A 20,305-nucleotide genomic window follows, 5' to 3' on the forward strand; every position below is an offset into this window, starting at 1 on the left:
ACCACTGCCACTGCAACAGGACAATCACAGTGACTTGGCTCTGACTCCGCCTACCAGGAAGCAAATAGCAGCACCATTAGGCGGAAAGTTAGCCTTATTCTCGAAAAATTGGCACTATATTACAAAAGACAAGTGGATTTTGCAAACCATAGACCAAGGCTACTGGTTCCACTTCCACACCTTACCAGTAAAAAGAGGAATGCCAAACCTGCCCCCAAATCAAAAAATAGAAGCCCTGCACCAGATAGCGGAATTAATAAAGATGAGAGCTGTGGAAAGGGTGCCAATAACAGAACAGGGCAAAGGATTCTACTCCAGACTCTTCCTAGTACCAAGAAAAGAGAAAAACTGGAGACCTATTCTCGACCTGTCCATCTTAAACACATACATCATTGTCCCAAAATTCAAAATGCTGACCCTACAGCAACTTCTTCCCATGCTGGGCAAGGAGTGTTGGCTGGTAACTCTAGATCTCAGAGGCATACCTGCACGTCCCCATTCGACCAAATTGCAGAAGATACCTCAGATTTCTTGCAGGATCAGAGCATTATCAATTCTCAGCATTGCCCTTTGGCTTATCTACTGCGCCCAGAGTATTCACAAAATGCCTGGCATCAGTAATCGCTCACTGCAGAGTACAGGGAATCCAAATTTATCCATACCTGGACGACTGCCTGTTACAAGCGGACAACAAAAGCAAGCTGACAACAGATTTACAAAGGGTCATTTACTTGCTACAAGCCCTGGGATACACAGTAAATTTACAAAAGTCAAGGCTGATACCATCCCAGACCAGAACTTTCTTGGGCGCGGAATTGGACACAGTAAAACAGATGGCATTCCTAACTGCAGAAAAACAAAAAGAACTCCCTCTTTACTTCTTGGCATTAACAAAGCAGAACAAACTAACAGCAAGAAAAGTTCTGCAGGCCTTGGGCTTCATGGCATCATGCATAATCTTGGTCCCACATGCCAGACTGCATATGAGAAAGTTACAGTGGTACCTAAAGAATTTATGGTCTCAACACAGGCACAGCTTAGAAACAGAAATACCACTAAATCCCATGCTTAAAGCAGGAGTTCCTATGGTGGGCTCAGGCATGCCAGTCAAACCCAGGCTTACCCTTCCACAACTTTCCAGCAAACCAAACCATCACAACGGATGCCTCAGACCTAGGATGGGGGGCACACATGCTGGACAAATGCGTACAAGGACTGTGGACTAAGGACCCAACTGCACCTGCACATAAACCAAAAAGAAATGCTGGCAGTAAAACTGGCAATCCTAAAATTCAGACCATTCCTCAAAGAAGGCCATTTGATGATAAGGACAGACAACACCACAGTCATGTGGTACATCAACAAACAGAGAGGCACTCATTCTTACCCCCTATGCAGAATGACTTTGGACCTTTGGAATCTGGCTCTCAGCTACAACATCCAGTTACAGGCAATATTTGTACCGGGAAAAGAGAACACCCTAGCAGACATTTTAAGCAGAACCACCCCGGATGCTCACGAATGGATGCTACACCCGGACATCTTCAAGGCCATCACAAAGAAATGGGGAATGCCACAAATAGATCTATTCGCTTCCCCACAAAATCACCAGCTCAAAAAATTCTGCACAAGGACATTCCACCCACTTGCATGGAAGGTGGACTCTCTATCCTTCAGCTGGAAAGGCCTGACAGCATATGCATTTCCACCTCTTCCCTTGATACACAAGGTACTACTGAAAATCAAAGAGGAACGTCCAAGGATAATTCTGATGGCTCCAAACTGGCCAAGACAACACTGGTACCCATTGCTGAGGAGCATGTCTCGGGAGAAAATGTGGTCAATACCCCTGATGCCTCTGATAACTCAGAACAACTACAACATCATACATCCAAACCTAAAAACCTTGCAACTGACTGCCTGGAACATCACACAGCAGTGACTAACCCAGACCTTTCACAAAGGGTTAAAGACATTATCCTTGAAGCCCGCAGACCTTCAACAAGAAGGAACTATGCAGGAAAATGGAAAAGGTTCGTCATTTGGAGTACTGAAAGAGGAAAAGATGTGTCGAACATAGATATTGCTAACATTCTGGAGTACTTGGCAGAGCTTCTACATACAGGCCTGTCCTATTCCTCCATCAAGATACATGCATCAGCTCTTTCAGCAGAATACAGCTTTGATCCTCCTGTCTTTTCACACCCTCTACTCAGACAGTTCCTCAGAGGGATCAAGAATGTAAAACCTCCTAGGAAACCACCATTACCAGCATGGGACTTGAATTTTGTACTAGAAAAGTTGACACTCCCCCCGTTTGAACCAGCAGCAACAGCAGATCTACAACACCGGTCATGGAAAACTGCTTTCCTACTGGCTATTACTTCAGCAAGGAGGGTTTCGGAACTACAGGCCTTAATGGTAGTGCAACCCTTCCTAATCTTCCATCAAGATAGGGTGTCCATGAGAACTAATCCTACATTTATGCCTAAGCTGGTATCCAGAGTGTCTTTAAACCAGGCAATCCACCTACCTACCTTCTTTCCCAATCCACAAAACAGAGGTGAAAGAATAATGCATACCTTGGATGTACATAGACAGTTACGCTACTACCTGGACAGAACCAAAGGTAACAGAAGAACTGACCAGCTCTTTGTAGCCTATGCAACAGGAAGGGAAGGAAAAGCAATTTCCAAACAGACAATCTCCAAATGGATAGGAAATTGCATAAGATTCTGTTACTCCTACCATGGAAAACCAATTCCACAGAACATAAGACCTCATTCTACAAGGGCTACAGCCACTACCACAGCTTTCTTAAGAGGAGTGGCAACCAAGGACATTGAGGCGGCTACTTGGATCTCCGTGCATACATTTGCCAAGCATTATAATTTACCTCTATATTCTAGATCCCGAGCAGGGTTTGCCACTGCTGTTCTGCAAGGGATCCTGACTACACCATAATTATTATTCCTCCTCCCCTAGTTTGGCTATGGTATTCTACCCATTTGTTATGACTGCAGATGCATCCATGAAGGACATAGTACAGTTTTGTACCTACCATAAATGTAGATGTCCGAACTGGATAGCATCTGCAGTCAGATTACCTCCTCCTTCCCTCTGCGGTACTCCTAGGGTATTTACCCTCGTAATAGCTAGCTGGGGAGTCTCTTATGGTGTATTTGTTTGTATATATGTACATACATGTTTATTTTTTGTGTTTGCCTTCTACTATTTTGGAAACATTGGCATTTATCCAAAATTTAGCTTTCCAAGAGGGCAATTGGCATCTGGGGCAAGAAACACTGAGGAAAATGGCATCGGCTGATGCCTTTATACCCGAAGACCAGCAAAGATGACGTCGGGTGAAGTGCGACATCAGCCGAAGCCGGACCCGGACTTTGGAATCCGGCCGACCGAAGGGCTGCCTGACGACAGGACAACCCATTTGTTATGACTGCAGATGCTATCCAGTTCGGACATCTACATTTATGGTAGGTACAAAACTGTACTTTATGGTGAGTACATAACTTCTTTTTTATTGGCCGTTTGGGAAGTTTTTACATCCCTTTAAATTTTCTCTTTTTAAAGCCCGCATTTGTTTGGTTTTATGCTGGCTTAAGCTCCGCTGAGCTGAGGTAAACTATTACTGGTGCCAGAAAGTCTGTTCAGTTTTTCCCTTGAAACTTGCTAGTTCTTTCTCTTGCACTTCAAATAGCTTAATCGCTTTGCATTTCAACAAGTTTGTGTAGCAATTATTGTAGCACACCCAAGTGCCATCAGCACTAGCTGTTCACGGAAATAGCTCCAGTACTTGGTAGTTGACCACCCTTCCTGGCATGATTAAAGGGCAGTCCCCTATGCTTTCTCCTATTAACCTGGTGCACCTGGGCATTCTGAGGCAGTGTAGCAACTGCCTCCTGTACACAGGCAACCCTCTCCTCTTACTTCCCAACACTCAACCTTGTGAGAGATGCACTTGTATCATCAAATTGGAAGCTATGCCCTTTCCAGCCAAGACTGGACTAAGCTTAAGAGGTCAACACCTGCACCACATGGCACACGCAGCCCTCCAGAACACCCACCATCACATGTCTCATATAAAAACACAAACCACGTACTCTCCATCGCGGAGGTTCTCAATAGAAATTTACCCAGACAGCAGAGGCCTCCAAGACACAAACTCACTTGATCACCACAAAACAGCACAAACCACAGGACACGGCTCACCTCCACAGTCAGCCCCTCAACCTAAGCCCCTAAGGCTAAACACCTCGCCCAGTACACTAATCATAGGTGACTCAGTAGTGAGGTACACAAATGTCCCACTCAGGTTGAATTAGGAGAAGGTAACAGCTGTCTATCAGGTGCCAGAGTCCGACACAATACACTCACTCGGGTCACTCCACAAGTATGACTGTTATTGTCCATGTGAATGACGTGAGACGCACTTCCCTGGACTACATGAAGAGACGTGGTGGAGCGCTCATGTGGCCCGGGCAAGTAGGACCCTAGCCTTGAGCAGTATCCTACAGTCACCCAGAATACTACAGTACAAACAAAAATGATTTACTTCAGGAATTCACTAAGTTTCTGGTGTCATTCTAAGAGGATCCAGTGTCTGTCTGCTTGGATGACATGATTGACAGACCTCGATGCTTTGCCAGAGATGGCCTGCATCTGTCACCATTGGGTTTCCGGGTACTGGCTAAGGCTCTTGCCACCCCTATAGTGCCTTTTTTAGGCTGTGTTCCAAAGACCAAATTACCACCATAACAGCTATAATTAAATGCAATCTGAGTGTCATGCTGCTCAATGCTAGAAGTCTAAATCTGAAGCTGCACTTGCTCGAATCCCTCCTCAGAATGAACATAAACATTTGTGCTGTAATGGAGAACTGGTTTAAAGTGGCAGAAAGCACCCCTGCACTACCAGGCCATAGCTCATTCCACACCCTTTCGGACCCAAAACATGAACTGTAGTTCCAAAGGCAGTGGTGTCTGCATATTCATAAAGGATATGCACACCTCCAGACTAGTAGCCCAGCGTAACGCTTCTGAGATACTTCAGGTGCAACCAGCACTGGGTAAGATGGCAGTCCAGGTCATAGCCTGCTATAGGTCCCCAACCATGTCCCTAGACTCCACGTTCTTAAGCACCCTGGAACACCCTGGAATCTATCCAGGTCCAACCCAGCACTCATACTAGGAGACTTCAAGTATCCCTCCAACTGGGAGAGCTGCTAAAGCACCAATACACTGGCCCAACACTTCCTGGAATTCATAATTTCCAATGCCCTAGACCAGCTCATTCTGACCTCCACTAGAAGAAGCAAAATCCTTGACCTGGTTATTACTAACGTGTGACCATTGCTCTACACCAGTAGTCAATCCCTGTAGTCATGTCTGACCATAAACTAATCACCATGGAAATCCACCTTGCGCACTCACTCCCGCAAAGGTAACCACCTTGAAAAACTGCTTCAAAGTTGACTTTGGGCTCCAAAAAACAGAGGTGGCTAACTTCACGGCACCTGTGCCAATGGAAAACAGCTGCATGACTGCCAAATCATACGTACGAACATGTATATAAATACATGGAACTAGCCATACCCAACAGAACCAAGATGCTCTCCTCCAAAACAAGGAAGCCAATCTGGTAGGCCCCTGCCATTAATAAACTCTGCAACAGAAGGAAGAAACTGTTGCAGAAAAAAGTCCCAAGACTGGAAAAACTCCCTTATTAGCCTCAACAAAAAGCTGAGATCCCTCATCAAATCCTTTAAAGCCAGCTATGAAGGCAGCATTGCGACAGACACTCAATCGCAAAGCCTTCTATAGTTGTATTAATAACCTCCACGGCAATATGCAGATTTGCTCAGTTACTGCACAATGGTACCTCCTATACTGAGCCAAGAGGTATTGCCAACATACTGACTGACATTCAATGCCAACTGTACCCCCACCCCCCACCCCCAAGGACCAGTCACAGTACTGGAAGAATGCCAGGCACCCAGCATTACTGCAGCACAGGTTAAAGCTGTATTGTCCAAGGCCAAGAATATCGCTTCCATGGGACCTGATAATACCTCTGGCTGTGTTCCACAAGAACTATAAAGTCAACTGGCACCACATCTGTGTGCCCTGTTTAGTCACAGCCTCACCTGAGGATTTGTCCCTACCGAATGGCGCACTGCTACAGTCATCCCTCTCCATAAAGGGGGAGCAGCTGCAGACCCTGGGAATTATCACCCTATTAGCTTGACGAGTCTCGTATGTAAAGCTATGGAGTGCATCATCATCGTGGACCCGATTTAACCGAGAGATAGAAAATCTCCAAACCCCACGCAATTTGGCTTTGTGAAAGGGAGGTCATGCCCGCTCAAGCTTGTTGACTTTGAGTCTGTCACCAGGGCAGTGGGCGAAGGTAAGGCAGTGCATGCAGCCTGCCTTGATCTGGCCAAGGCCTTTGAATACCATTCCTCGCTCAGGAATTATTGATAAACATACCAAACTAGGCATCAACCCCTTTGTCACTAAGTGGATTGCAAATTGGCTCACAGGTAGAACACTGTGAAAGTAGTAGACTCCAAGTCAGACTGCCGACCTGTCACGAGTGGAGTCCCCACCAAGATCGGTCCTGGGTCCTCTGTTCAGCATCTACTTCTCAGAAGTCCAGGCCAACACAGAGACTCTGGCTGACCAGGTTAGCAGACGACTGCAAGCTGGGAGCCATTATTAACTCCCCAAGTGATGCAGACATCCTACAGAAAGGCCTTACTGAGACCACTGACTGGTGTCGAAACAATGACCTTACGCTTAATGCCAAAAGTGTTGTCATACCCTTTGGTAAAAACTCAAGTTCCCACTAATTACTACATCGATGGGAGCCCACTGAAGGCATAAGCGATCTGGGGACGCAGGTTGACAACAACCTCTCCTTCGACCACCACATTACCACTATGGTCAGTCCTGTGTGGCACATCTCACTGCCAAGGTTTTTGCATCCAGGAAGAAAGAGGTCATCGGCTCTCTATTCTTCTCTCATTAGACCAGTCATTGAGTATAATGCCCCAATTGGCATGTACCTCACTAGACATCTGCAACAGCTGGAGAGGCCACAGAACCTCAGAGGATTATAGGCATTAAACACATGTCCTGCACAGACAGACTCAAAAACTCCAGCTATTCTCTCATATCACCTACTGGGAGACTCTCTGCTCAGCTTGCAAAGCCATGTCTGACCCAGCTGTGTTAGAAATGCTACTTTTAAAGAAATCCCAATCCTCTGCACCACATGCTCCAGAGACCTCAACCTCATTACCACAATCAATAGAACATGCTGGAGGGACAGGTTCCTCACCCAGAGACTGCCCATGCTCTGGAGTTGACTTCCCATACATGTCAAGCAGAGCACCTTGCTGTCCCTCTTAGAGAAATATTGAGTGGATGGATAAAGTTCACCCCAGGGATTACTCCAGTGGCTCTACTTGGTAGAGGCACTGGGAACTAACATCGGGCCTCACGATGCCAGGGCACTTCTATGGGCTAGGCTTGTAAAGGCTCCTGTGCCATTAGCCTAGTACACGCCTATGAACCTATGTGAAATAACTTGTCTTGGGCACATCTAAGAATGTTGTATTTTATTACACTGCTAGAATATAGGTGTTTGGCATCACTGGGTAAATATGGACCAACAGAGAATAGTTGCACCTTAAGGGATTTTTAGTGTGCATCCTTTGAAGAAAACCACCTCCTTTGGACTTCAGTTTTCTTTGACAGCCTTGTCAGTGTTCCATTCAGTGCCTAGGTTAGTTACACTGAAGTTGGTCCATCATAAAAAGCTGTACCTGATGCCAGTCGAATCTGTTATCTGCAGTCTCGTATCTAATGGGAGTCCTGTTTCATTTTTTACTAGAAGGGGGTTGTATGTCCCTTAGAAAACTTTATTCAAGTGGTGTCAGGTATCCTTAATTTAGTCAATTTCCATTTGCTCGTAGTTGGGCACAGATGGTGGTGTGGGGCTACACAATCAGCTCTGCTCTGTTCTGTAAAACATTAGTTTTGCCTTAGTTTTGCTGTGTTCCTTATAAAGTTTTTGATTTTGTAAAGTTACTGAGAAAGTCAGTAATATCGGACATTAATTTCAGATTTGTTCAAAAAATACAAGTTGGTGCAAACTTGTAAAGATTTAAAATGAGTTTGAGTAATGTTTAAAAATTCTCAGATTTTTTTTATCCCCCCCCCCCCCCCCATTTTTGGCTTTGTCCAGAATTATTGAGGTATGTTGAGAGGTATTGGGAATGAGGGGTGGGTGTGCTTTCATAGGTACTGCCCTCATAACGTTAGGCTGCAGTAGTTCAGAAGCACCAGTCCTTTTTTCTTTGCTCCTCTCTGTGGTGGCACTGGCTTAGCAGACCTTTTCATATTACTTTTTTTTCCTAGCCCTTCTCTGCTAACAGTCAAGACTTTTTGATTTTGCCAAAAAATGCTTTGTGACTATACCGGTTTGCTCCCTGTCACAAGGGCGCGTTAGTGTCGGTCATTCAGGCAGCCATGATCTAATTTGTTTTGTCGGTCATATATCTGTCTTGGTTTGTAATGTGCATGCTTGCAGATGGCAGGGTCTGTGCTGCTAGTTTGACAGCTTGGTAGAACCAGGTGTATGTCTCTCCTTCATATGCTGCATACAGTGTTCCTTTATTTGCTGTAGCTGCTGACTTTGCAGTGTGTGGCCTCCCTCACTCCAGGATGGGGGAGTTGGCATCTGCCCCTTATTCCCAGCTCTCCTCTGTCAATTTCTCTTGTACTATCATCAGTATGGCTTTACTTAAATTGCACTTTGGAGTTGAGTGAATCTCTAACTTGGCAGTATTTTGCCATCAGTTAGCTAACTGGAGATTTTTGCTGCCACTCCACCAGAGGTAGAAAGCTTGATGTTAAGTTGTCTATCTCACCTTCATTCTTGCTGGTTGGGTTCGGAGCCAATCCTCTGCTCCAACTCTGCCATCTTCAAAAGCTCGAACTGCATACTGGCTCGAGGCCACCCCATATCCCATGATGCCTGGCGCTAGATACCCAGATCTCGTTTGCCGCTTCTGCTGCGAGGTTGTCTTACTGGCTCAGGTCGTATATTTTCATTTACTTGTTTTTTGATAAAAATTTATAGTTAGTGTAGATTGTGCATACTAGTTAAGCTTTATATATATATATATATATATATATATATATATATATATATATATATATATATATACTTGTAGTGTCTAATTCTTTCTTAACCTTCCCCTATCCCTTCAGAAAACTCGTTTTAGTTAGTTTTCCCCTCCCCTTTCACTTTCTTAGGTAGCCGTTTAAATTGGAGGCTAACCTTTTTCACTTTCTCTATCCTAAAAAAAAAAAGCTTTTAGCTCTTAGTTTTGTTTAACTTGTATATACGTTTCCTTGGCTGTGTTTTGGGTGGCTTAACTGTGTGGTAGTAGTTGCATCCTGATTTCTTTAGTTTGGTGGTCTTGATTTTTCTAATTCCTTTTCAGGGATGTCCAAGGATATCAAGATGTCCAGATTCCAGAAATGTGACTCATGCTGTCAGATGTCTGACAGATGGTCACACTTGTCTGTTGTCTCGGTGCCATGCACCTGCAGGACTCTTGTTCGGTTTGCCATGCCTTCAGCCCGAGAGTCCTGCAGGAGCATAAAAATAAGCTAATCCTATGTGGATTACTTGAGCAGGATTCACTGGCTAAGACTCGGCCCGTGAAGGCCTCTAAGCCACCTAAATCTTCAGCTCCCAGTTCGGAGCCGTCGATGGGTGAAGCTGCTTCTTCAGCCTCTGTTCTGGCCGGAACCGATTTACCTGTCTCCCAGTCTGTTCCGACTCTCCCTTCAGAGCCAAAGGGGGGTTGAGAGAGATCTAGGGCTCCCTCCCTGGAGTCGATACGCTTGGCTCAGAGGTCTCCTCTGCTCCATTCGGAGCACAGTCATCGGTCCCAGTCTTCTCGGTCCTCAAGACTATCCGATCATGACGTGGAGAGAGTGGTCAGTAGGCTGTTAAAATCTCAGGCCCTAGCAAAAATGTTGTCCGGCCCCCCAGGTGTCTGCTCCATCCATATCTGCAGTTATTCCTCCTCCAACTCCTTCCTTGAGCTCAGAGCCAGAGTTCGTTGGGGTTTGGGTCGTGGAACCATTGACACTGACACCTTCTGCTTCGGTTCCGTTGTCTGCTCCGATCACTTGGTACCATCCTTGGAAGGGTCTGGGCGCCGAGACTCCCTTGCTGGCTCCAACGGGGCAAGTGGCATCTGACCCTTGTCCGACCCCGTTCTCCCTCTCTGAGCTCTGGCGCAGGTGAGCTCTGCTCCTACATCGGCTTCGGAGCCGTCCCCCTGTGTGTGGAGAGGCATTCCGGTCTCTTCGGAACCGGAGCCTTCTCTGCATCCGAGCAGGGATGCCTTCGAGGTCATGAGGGGTGTGCTAGCCCCTGAGTCAGCCCCACAATCATCCCCACTGGCTCCCTCCCACTATGGTGCCTGCCTCTGTCCCCCCTCCAGACCCCAAGCGTGGGGAACCAAAGCTCCAGGGCACCCCTCTGGGTGTGTCTTTCTCTTCCGAGGCCTTCCCTGATCGTTCAGAGGAGCCACCTCGTAAGAGGAAATGCAAGAGGAAGCATGTTGACTCCCCTGAGTCTGTCGCATCAGATACCGACTTGGAGGATTCAGAAGGGTCCCCGCGATCCCCCTCTGAAGGTGTTTCCTTCTCAGACATCCTTGAGATGCTTAGGCAGAGGGGGAACTGGACTACCCTAAGCCCCTCCGAGGTTGAGTCTGTATTCCTGGATGTGTTTGGATCCCGACATTCCACCTCCTGGGTGTCTCCGCCTTTCGACCCACTGATGTTCGTGGTGGCTCAGAAGGTGTGGTCTGCTCCAGACACAGTGGAACCCACCCCCAGAAGACCTGCTAAATTCATAACGGCACCACAGGATAAACAGTTTTTGACCAAAGGTGTCCCTGTTGATGCCATGGTGGTAGCGGCGGCCACAAAGGAGGAGTTGGCTGAAACTTCATCTGTCCATCCCCCTAACAAGGAGTCCAGGACGATGGACAGATATGGGAAGCGAATGTTCTCTTCAGCGAACTTTTTATGAGGTCTCTAAATTATTTGTGCCACTTTACCCGCCTTCAAAGGGATCTCCTTAAAGAGCTTGGAGATGCCCTTCAAGATCCATCAGCTGAGGGGACCCGGGCTAAAGCAGCCTCCCAGCTGGCGACTCTTAATTCAGTGGTGAACTTCTCCATAAGGCTCATTTCTTATGCAGCCGATGGTGCGAGTAGAGCAGTAGGTACAGGTGTTGCTCTGAGACGACGCGCTTGGATGCGGCTATGTAACTTTGCGGAACCTTTCAGAGCGTCTTTCACCCACACCCCCTTTGGTGGTTCCTCTCTTTTTGGATCACAGGTGAAGGACACCCTTACCAGGTGTGAACAGGAAGGCAAGACTCTCTCTGCTGTGGGAGTCTGTTTTTCCACTCCTTCCAGACCATATCCCAAGGGTCAGAAGAGTGGAAAGATGTGGTTCCGGAAATCTCATGGAGCCTTGCCGGACACACATGGTGAGTTCCCATCCAGGGTCAGAGGAGGGAACAATAATAGACGCCGCCCTCGTGGCAGAGGGGGTCTGCAAAACCAGGGCAGCAGAGAATCCTTCTCTGATAAGCCCTCCCACCATCCCTGAAGGGTTGCCTGACTGCCCACCTCCGGAGGCAGTCGGGGGAAGATTATCGCTGTACCCAAGAGCCTGGCAAGACGTAACACAAGACAAATGGTTAGTCAGTTATATCAGGAGGCTACAGAATACCCTTTGTTCGCACTCCCGTAGTTTCAAAACAAGTCCCTTCCAGATGTTCCACCCAATCTAAGGGATCAAGCATTACAAGAAATTTCAGAACTGCTAAGAAAAAGGGCCGTCCAGCAAGTCCCAGCAGACCACCAAGGATCTGGAATTTACTCAAGGTTCTTTTTGGTACCAAAAAAGACAGGGGACTGGAGACCCATTCTGGATCACAGCAGACTGAACAGGTCTGTACAAAGAACCAAGTTTCGGATGGCCGCACTACAGTCCATTATGCCCTTTCTGGGTCAGGACAATTGGATGTGCTCTATAGATCTTCAGGATGCGTACTACCACATCAAAATGGACAGACGCTCCAGAAGATTCCTTCGCTTCCGGCTGGGAGCCAGCCATTACCAGTTCAGAGCTCTGCCCTTTGGTCTCACCACAGCCCCCAGGGTGTTCAAATGTATGGCAGCAGTTACCGCTCACCTGAGACGGCAAGGATTCCAGGTGTTTCCATATCTAGACGACTGGCTCCTTACTGCTACCACCAGGCATCACCTTCTGCGAGCCAGAGACTACACTATCGAGACTTGCTCCAGACTAGGTATCTCAATAAACTTCAAAAAGTCTGCATTGTCGCCCTGTCAGTCTATCACCTTTATAGGCGCAAATTTAAATACAAAAGACATGTCAGCGAGCCTTCCACCAGAGTATTAGTGATTCGTCAACATGTACAGGTCTTATTAGCATGCAAAAAAATTCAAGCCAGGTTCGTCCTCCAAACTCTAGATCTCATGGCAGCAGCGATCATACTTGTTCCTCTAGCTCATTTTCACATGAGAATCCTCCAGTGGCTGCTTTTCACCCAATGGTCCTTCCAGCAGCTTCCTATGTCTCTCATGATCACAGAAGCGTGCAAAAAGCACCTTGCAAGGTGGATGGTCTCCACATCAGTACCCCCTAGGCAAACCATTTGTACTCCCCCCCCCCCCAGTTGCTATGGTTACCATGGATGCTTCCATGATCGGGTGATATGGGGGGGGGGGTATTGTCAGGGCAGGACAGTCCAAGGCACCTGGCAACCTCACGAGTACCACCTACATATAAACGTCTTGGAGATGAGGGCTGTGCTTCTAGGGTTGCAAGCTCTTCAGGACACTTTTCCTACCGGGACCATTGCAATTCAAACTGACAATATGTCAGTAGTGTAGTGCATCAACAAGCAGGGCGGAACCAAGTCCTAACCCCTATGTCGAGAAGCACTCACTTTGGCAGTGGGTGATCTCTTCCCAATGGTTTCTGATCGCAACGCACATCCCTGGGAAGTCCAACGTCATAGCAGACAGGCTGAGCAGAGCAATTCTCATGCCTCACAAGTGGTTTCTGAATCAAGTAGTTGCGGACCAAATATTCTGCAAATGGGGCCAGCCTTGCTGCAACTTTTTTGACACCCCCTTCAACAGCAAGTGCAACAAATTCTTCTCTCTCCTTCCAGTTCCTGGACATTCCCCCAGAGACGCTGTAGTCCATGATTGACCTCAGGGACTTCTTTATGCATTTCCTCCGTTTCCCCTTATTCCAAGACTGATACAGAAAGCTACCATTTTGGGCTGCAAAATTATCCTCATTGCTCCTTACTGACCTCGACAAAAATGGTTCCCGTTCCTGCATCATCTTCTCGAACAGCCTTGGATCCCAGACCCAGTTCCAGACCACCTGATCCATAATTCGGGTGGGCTGCACCAATCCCTGCAATCTCTCCAGCTCACTGCTTGGTTGTTCCACTTCCAACCTTAGCCAGGCTTCCAGATATCTCCCCGTCTGTGCGGGCGATTATTTTATCGCACAAGTCTACCTCTAGGAAAACTTACGCTAGTAAGTGGAAAAGTTTTTCTTCCTGGGCAGAGACTGAGTATAGACCGCTTTTCAGCCCCTATACACCACATTTTGGATTTTCTTGCAGAACCCTTTCATTCTGGGTCCTCTTCCACTACAATTAGAGTTCAGTTAGCTGCAATTTCAAATTTTCACATTGGCCTGTCGGGAAGTATCATGTCGCATAAGCTATGTAGAGCTTTTTATAAAAGGACCACTATGCTCAGGCCTCCAGTGAAAGATCCTCCACCTCCGTGGGATCTAAATTTGATTTTAGCTTCTCTAATATTGCCTCCCTTCGAACCTGCAGCTTCTTGTTCCCTGAAGTTTTTATCTTGGAAAACTCTCTTCCTGGTAGCCATTACTTCAGCCAGAAGAGTTTCGGAACTGCAGGCTCTTTGTACCCGTCCTCCGTACCTAGTGTTCCACAATGGTAGGGTTGCTCCCAGGACTAATCCTTCCTTCCTAAGGTCTTTTCAGAAAATAATTTGAATCAGTCCATAGACATTCCTGTGTTTTTTCCCAACCACTCCAACAGGGCGGGAATACAAGTTGCATCAGTTAGATGTTCACAGGCAACTACGTTTCTATTTACATAGAACTAAGGATGTCAGGAAATCGGACCAACTTTTCCTTTCTTATGCTGAGGGTAAACCAGGTCTTCAGTCTCAAAAGTAACCTTGTCCAGGTGGTTGACTTCTGTCATCACATTTTTCTATCAACTGAGGAGTAAACACTTACCTGTTAAACCAAAAGGTCACTCCACCAGGGCTTTAGCCACTTTGTTGGCCTTTCAGGCTAGGTTGCCCATGGAATCTATTTGTGCTGCGGCTACGTGGGCCAACCCACATACTTTAATTTCACATTATAAGTTTGATGTGGTTTCCAGAAACGGAGCAGATTTTGGTTCCACTGTTCTGAAGAGTTTGTTCTGATGAGCCACCCAGGATTTTAGGTGCTAGGTACGCTGTCCCAACCAGCAAGAATGAAGGCGAGATAGGCAACTTAACATAAAGAAGTTATGTACCTACCATAGCGTTCCATGTTAGTTGTCTTCTTCTCGCCTTCTTTCTTGCGTCCCACCCTCCATCTCCCTATCCTTGTAGACCGAGAAGTGTTGCATATGGTTTTTTCACTGGCTGAGTCTTCTCTGGCTATTCCTCTCTGGAGGTTTTATATATTCCAGGATAGGATCCTTTCCTTATGTCTGCAGGTAGACTTATCAAACGAGATCTGGGTATCTTAGTGCCAGGCATCATGGGATATGGGGTGGCCTCGAGCCAGTATGCAGCTCTCGAGCTTTTGAAGATGGCCAAGTCGGAGCCGAGGATCTGCTGCGAACCCAACCAGCAAGAAAGAAGGCGAGAAGAAAACTACCATGGAACATTATGGTAGGTACATAACTTCTTTTTTCCTTGCATGTTGGCTGATATGGTGGGCTCACGTTTGTTGTGGCATTTTCCAGACTTATGCATAAATACTGTTCATTTTCAAAATTAATACTTTATACATTTTTACTTTTTCAGCAACAAAGGTATGGATGACCCAGGTCTTGAGCTGTTGCCAGGAAAAGCCACTGTTCCTGCAGATCCCCAAAACTCCAACTCAGAAGAACCTCCAATAAACTGGTATGTAGCTTCCCTGTATGGGACATTTTCTTAAGTCCAGAAGTAATAGCAAAAGCATTTTAATATTTATTGTGGGACTGGTATGTGTGCATTAGGGCATAACATTTTTCACAGGAAAGGAAAACTCTTAACATTTTGTGTTAAGGATGCTGTGTTTCTATTTGTAACTATTGTGTTGGTTGATGATTGGCACTTTTTAGCAGAGAAGTGACGAAAGTATATGGTCTAACTAGAGAAGTTGTTTGGGTAGTCACTCTCTATATTACTTGCAAAGCACTTGTCACTTTTCTCCATCGTTGAATCCCGTTTTCTGAAACATTGCAGGATCCCCTCTGGTTTGCTGTGACATGGATTGGCTTGGGCCTTTATATGAATTTGCTTGGGCTTGTATGGATTTTTCTTTCTACTTGGAAATCTTAGGTTGGATTTTATTAGATACTATAGCAGTTCTCTCATCGGTGGTGAAATTTTGCAATACAAGTAATGCTTCTGACAGTTTTTTTACATGGTTTATGAACATAGTATGAAAAGTGAGTTAATTTTGGAAATTTTTGTAATTGGCTCCCTACACTTTATAATGTTTGTCATATTGATCGCTGCTGTAGTAGTCATCTATATGGGTTACACCCAGCCAAGGATATAATCGCCCAGCTTTCAGAGCTTCAGGACACCTTCCACGTGTCCAGACTGTTAAAGCGAGATGACTAAAAAAACAAGGTTGGGTACCAAACCCTTCAGAGTTTTTCTGCTCTTGAAAAGCACTGAGAGCTTTTGAAGATTGATGGTCAGCTTATACTGTTCTTTTGCTGGGAAAAGCCTTCCACATTAAACATTTGTTGCTGTACTTTCCTGAGTTATTTTTAAGCTAGGAGTTTGTTTTAACAGACTCACAAGACTTGTAGATATGATGTCCTAACTCGCCTTCATTCTTACCAGGTTGGGTTTGGATCCGATCCTCTGATCTGTTTCTGCCTTTATATTAAAGCTCGAGGTAGTCTGTCAGCTCGTGGCTAAAACCCTATTCCAGCATGCACTGTAACCTTCCCCAGATCTCGTTTGCCGCTAAACTCTGGCTAATTATTCCTTTATTTTAACTTTTGGAAAGTGAATTTTTGCTTATTTAACTTTTTGAGGTTATTGCTTAGTGTGTAATCCCTTTTCAGTTTTTTGTGGCCGTTTGTTTGCTGAGGACAGTCTTCTGTTTTGGCCTTATCCCTTCCCGGCTTCTTTATTCTTTCCTAACACCTTAAAAACAGTTTGAGAACTGTTTTATTCTTAACCCTTTTAAGTTAGAGAGCTTTCCTTACCCTTTTTTTCCATCTCCCAGGCGTAGCCCGTAAGAGGGCTGTGCCTCCCTCATTCTCTCGCCTTAATATAGTTTGATACTTTTTAGTTTATATGGTCTAGTTTAAAAAAAAATGTATATCTAAATTTTTGGTTCCGACTTATTTATTACTTTTTTTGTTGTAAAAGAGGTCTAGTAAGTTGAAACCTTTAGGCTTCAAAGAATGTGAAGTCTGTGGTAAAAATATGCTCTTAAGTGATGGCCACACTCTTGTCTGTCTTGGGGCCATCCATTTCCAGGAGTCTTTCTCATTTTGTCATGCTTTCAGTCAAGTAACACTCCTGGAGAGGAAAAACAAATTGATAAAAGGATTATTGAAAATCCCCTTCTCAAAGGCTTTAGAAGAAGATCTGGGCTTATGCAAAAAGGACAAGTCTCCAACAGCTAAATCTGACACGTCCGGGAAGAGATCCTCCTCTTCTGCCTTATCAGAACAGTCTAAAAAGTTGGCAAAAATGTCCTCTCTGGATCCAGAGCTTTTCAGATCCGAGAAATCTACATCTGCTCCAACACCATCTACCTCTGTGCCCACTGAGTTTGAATTACTGAGCTGGTCTCTTACCTTGCAGCCATTCTCCCCCACTCTCAGATCATCCATACTGCAAAGGTCAAAGTCCCCTTCCCCCTCCACTCTGTCTACAGGAGTCTTTGTGATGACTTGGATCAGGTAGTACAGAGGCTGCCGAGGACTCTGGCATTGGTTAAATTATTGTTGGATCCAACCCCCACTGCTTTGGATTCTGCCACATCCACCTCTGTTCAGATTCCTCCTACCCCTGGCTTCTGGAGTCAGAAGATCCAGTGCTGATTGTAGTGGAACCTTCAGATCCGAAACTTACTATAGGATCTACGGATCCGTCCATGGCTCTGACTTCCTTGGCTCCATCGGAACTCAAGTCTAGGAGCCAGATGCTCTCCAGTTGGGTCCTGGGAGGAGAGTGATCCGAAAGTTATCGGATCTGACTATGCTTCTTGGGGCTTTGGCATGGTTGCTCTGCTCTTACCTTGGCCTCAGGCCTGTTTACTTTTGTTTCAGGGAGTCCCTTGGTTTCTTTGGGTCCAGGGATTTCCTCTGACCAGGGACAGAAAGCTTTTGAGGTAGAGTGCCATCTCCACTGTCATCACTGGATGTTCTTCCCCAAAGGCCCTGGTGTATGCCTCTATATCCCTGCATCCACAGGGGCGCAGCGATCCTAGGCTTCAGGATGTCCCACAGGGTATCCATCACTCTTCTGTAACTTCCCCAGAGTACCCCTCTGAGGAGGTCCCTCTGAAGAGGTTATGCAAGCGGAAGCATCTTGACTCCTGAGAGTCCATCACTTCGAATATGGACCTCGAAGCTGAAAGGTCTCCACGGTCGACTCCTAATGTCTACTTTGGAGACTTCCTAGAAATGTTAACAGAGGTGGCTGGAAGTCGTCCAACCCTTCTGCTGAGGCGTCTGTTTACCAGAAAGCTTTCGTATCTCACCCTTCCACCTCTTGGGGGGGACTGCCTTTCGATGAACTTATGGACTTAGGTTCTCGAAAGGCATGGGAGTCCCCAGACTCTGGAACCTGTTCCTAGGGGGTCAAACAAATGTATTACATCCCCTTCATCAAGGCTTTTCTTACCAAAGGAGTCCCAGTAGATGCCATGGTTGTGGTGGCAGCCACCAAAAGGGAACTATCTTCTGTCTTCCCTGAACTAGGAGTCTTGGATGATGGACAGATATGGAAAGTGCATTTTTTTCTTCAGCGACTTTTTCCCTCAGATCACTGAACTCTTACCCATTTTACAAGGTTCCAGAGAGACCTCATAAAAGAACTGGGAGTTGCACTCCAAGGTTCGGTGTCTGAAGGGGTTGCAGTTAAAGTATCCTTTCAGCTCTCCACCTTGAATTCAGTTGTCAACACCTCCTTGAGACTCATCTCATATGCAGCAGATTGGAGCAGAGTTGTGGGTTCTGGAATTTCCTTAAGGAGACTTTCTTGGATCCGCTTGTGTGATTTTGCAGAATCCTTTAAATCTTTCTTTGTAAATGCCCCGTTCAATGGCTCATTCCTCTTTGGGCCCATAGTCCAAGGACACACTCACCAGGTGTGAGTAGGAAGGAAACTGTCTGCCATAAGAGTCTGTTTTTCCATGCATATTAGACCTTATCCTGAAAGGCAGGAAAGAAGTGGTAAAATGTGGTTCTGAAAATCTGAGATCTTTTCATGACACGTGGTGAAACTTCTCCCAGAGGTAGAGGGGGGGGGGGTAGCAATGGAAGACACCAACCATGCAGCAGAGGAGATCTGTAGAATCAGGGCAACCGATTCTTTCTTTGGCAAGGCCTTTCAGCACTCATGAAAGGAGGCCTCATCTGTGCCAACTCTGGAGGCAGTCTGAGGTCACTTAACTTTGTACCTGGAAGCCTGGCAACAAATAAGACAAATGGGTACAAAGCATCATATCCAGAGGTTGCATCATTCCCTTTTGCTTTCCTGTTGCAAAGATAAAAAAGGTTCAGGATGATCTTCGTGTTTTACTGTTGCAGTCATTTCATTTGGGTCATCTACCTGCAGGTAGCCCTCAGCCAGCCTAAATACCAGTGTCTTGGATTCCTGCTTTGGATGCTGTCTCTTCCATGATGTCAGGGGTATAAAACGTGCAGCAGACGCCATTACATCAGTCTTTCTTGCTGCGCGGTGCCCGAAGCAGAAGCCGTTTGCAAGTGCCGGTCAGCAGACTCCTTAAATTTTCGTTTTTGAGTTCCAGAACTGAAGTCTTCAAAAAAGCTAACTAACCCCGTTGGGGATAATTTTTCTTGCTCTTAACCAATGTCAGTAAAAGTTATCTTACCTGTGGAAAGCAAATACCTCAAAGATTTTCATTTGTACTGCATTCCTTGCCTCGGCCCAGGCCACGATGTCCCTCGCTGTTAGTTTTGTGCCTTATTCAACCCCCGAACTATTCGTAGTCTATTTTTGCAGCAAATTATTTTGGTACTCTGTTTAACTATCCAGAAATGGCTTCGGTAAGCCATCCGACTACCGATATTCTGAAAAAAGGAAAAGAGAGACTGCATAGGTCCAAAGCTGCCAATGACACTTTTGTTAAGCTAGTCTCCAGTCCACTGGTACCCAGTGAGGTGTTTTCGCAGTCCTTGATGCCCGCTACTTCAGATTAGCAGGCCTCTACTGAGACCCATTTGGAGACTGGTATGCCACGAGATGCTTCTTCGTCCACGGAACCTGCAGATGTCTCTACCTTGGATGGGTCCGGAGCCGCTGTGCAGCCACTGGCTTCTGAGGGTATATTCAGGCCTACAGACTTGCATTTTAAAGACTCCATTTTCATCCAGGCCTAAAACTCGACCCATGCTTAGAAAACAGACGTCCAAACCGCACGGTCAGGCCCATATGCCTAAAAAACAAATGGTTAGAATGGCTGAAGACCTTTTTACTTTAATTAGGGGAAGCCAGCCTCCCCCCTCTGTGACCTTGAACTGATTTTCCTTCTGATTCTTCTATTTGTTTCTTCTGATTACCAGGATTTCCCTTTGTCTACCTATGCTGATTCTGGTGCAAAGGATTCCATTCCCTCTGCTTCCCTCCAGAAGATTTTTCTTTTGGTGAAACCTTGCACACTCAGCATTT

At 46.1% G+C, this 20,305-nt stretch overlaps 1 protein-coding gene across 1 annotated transcript in view; it reads left to right on the plus strand.

Moving 5' to 3' along the window:
- The window catches only part of LOC122812116, a 1,581,175-nt gene that overhangs the window by 950,734 nt on the left and 610,136 nt on the right, over positions 1–20,305 (plus strand). Inside the window, exon 8 of the mRNA XM_044084402.1 lies at positions 15,236–15,337. Coding sequence (XP_043940337.1) covers positions 15,236–15,337 — 102 coding nt within the window. The remainder of the gene's footprint in view (positions 1–15,235; positions 15,338–20,305) is intronic.

This window comes from Protopterus annectens, chromosome 9.part0 (genome assembly GCF_019279795.1).
Source record: "Protopterus annectens isolate FY-2018-M chromosome 9.part0, PAN1.0, whole genome shotgun sequence".
Classification (NCBI taxonomy): Eukaryota; Metazoa; Chordata; order Ceratodontiformes; family Protopteridae; genus Protopterus; species Protopterus annectens.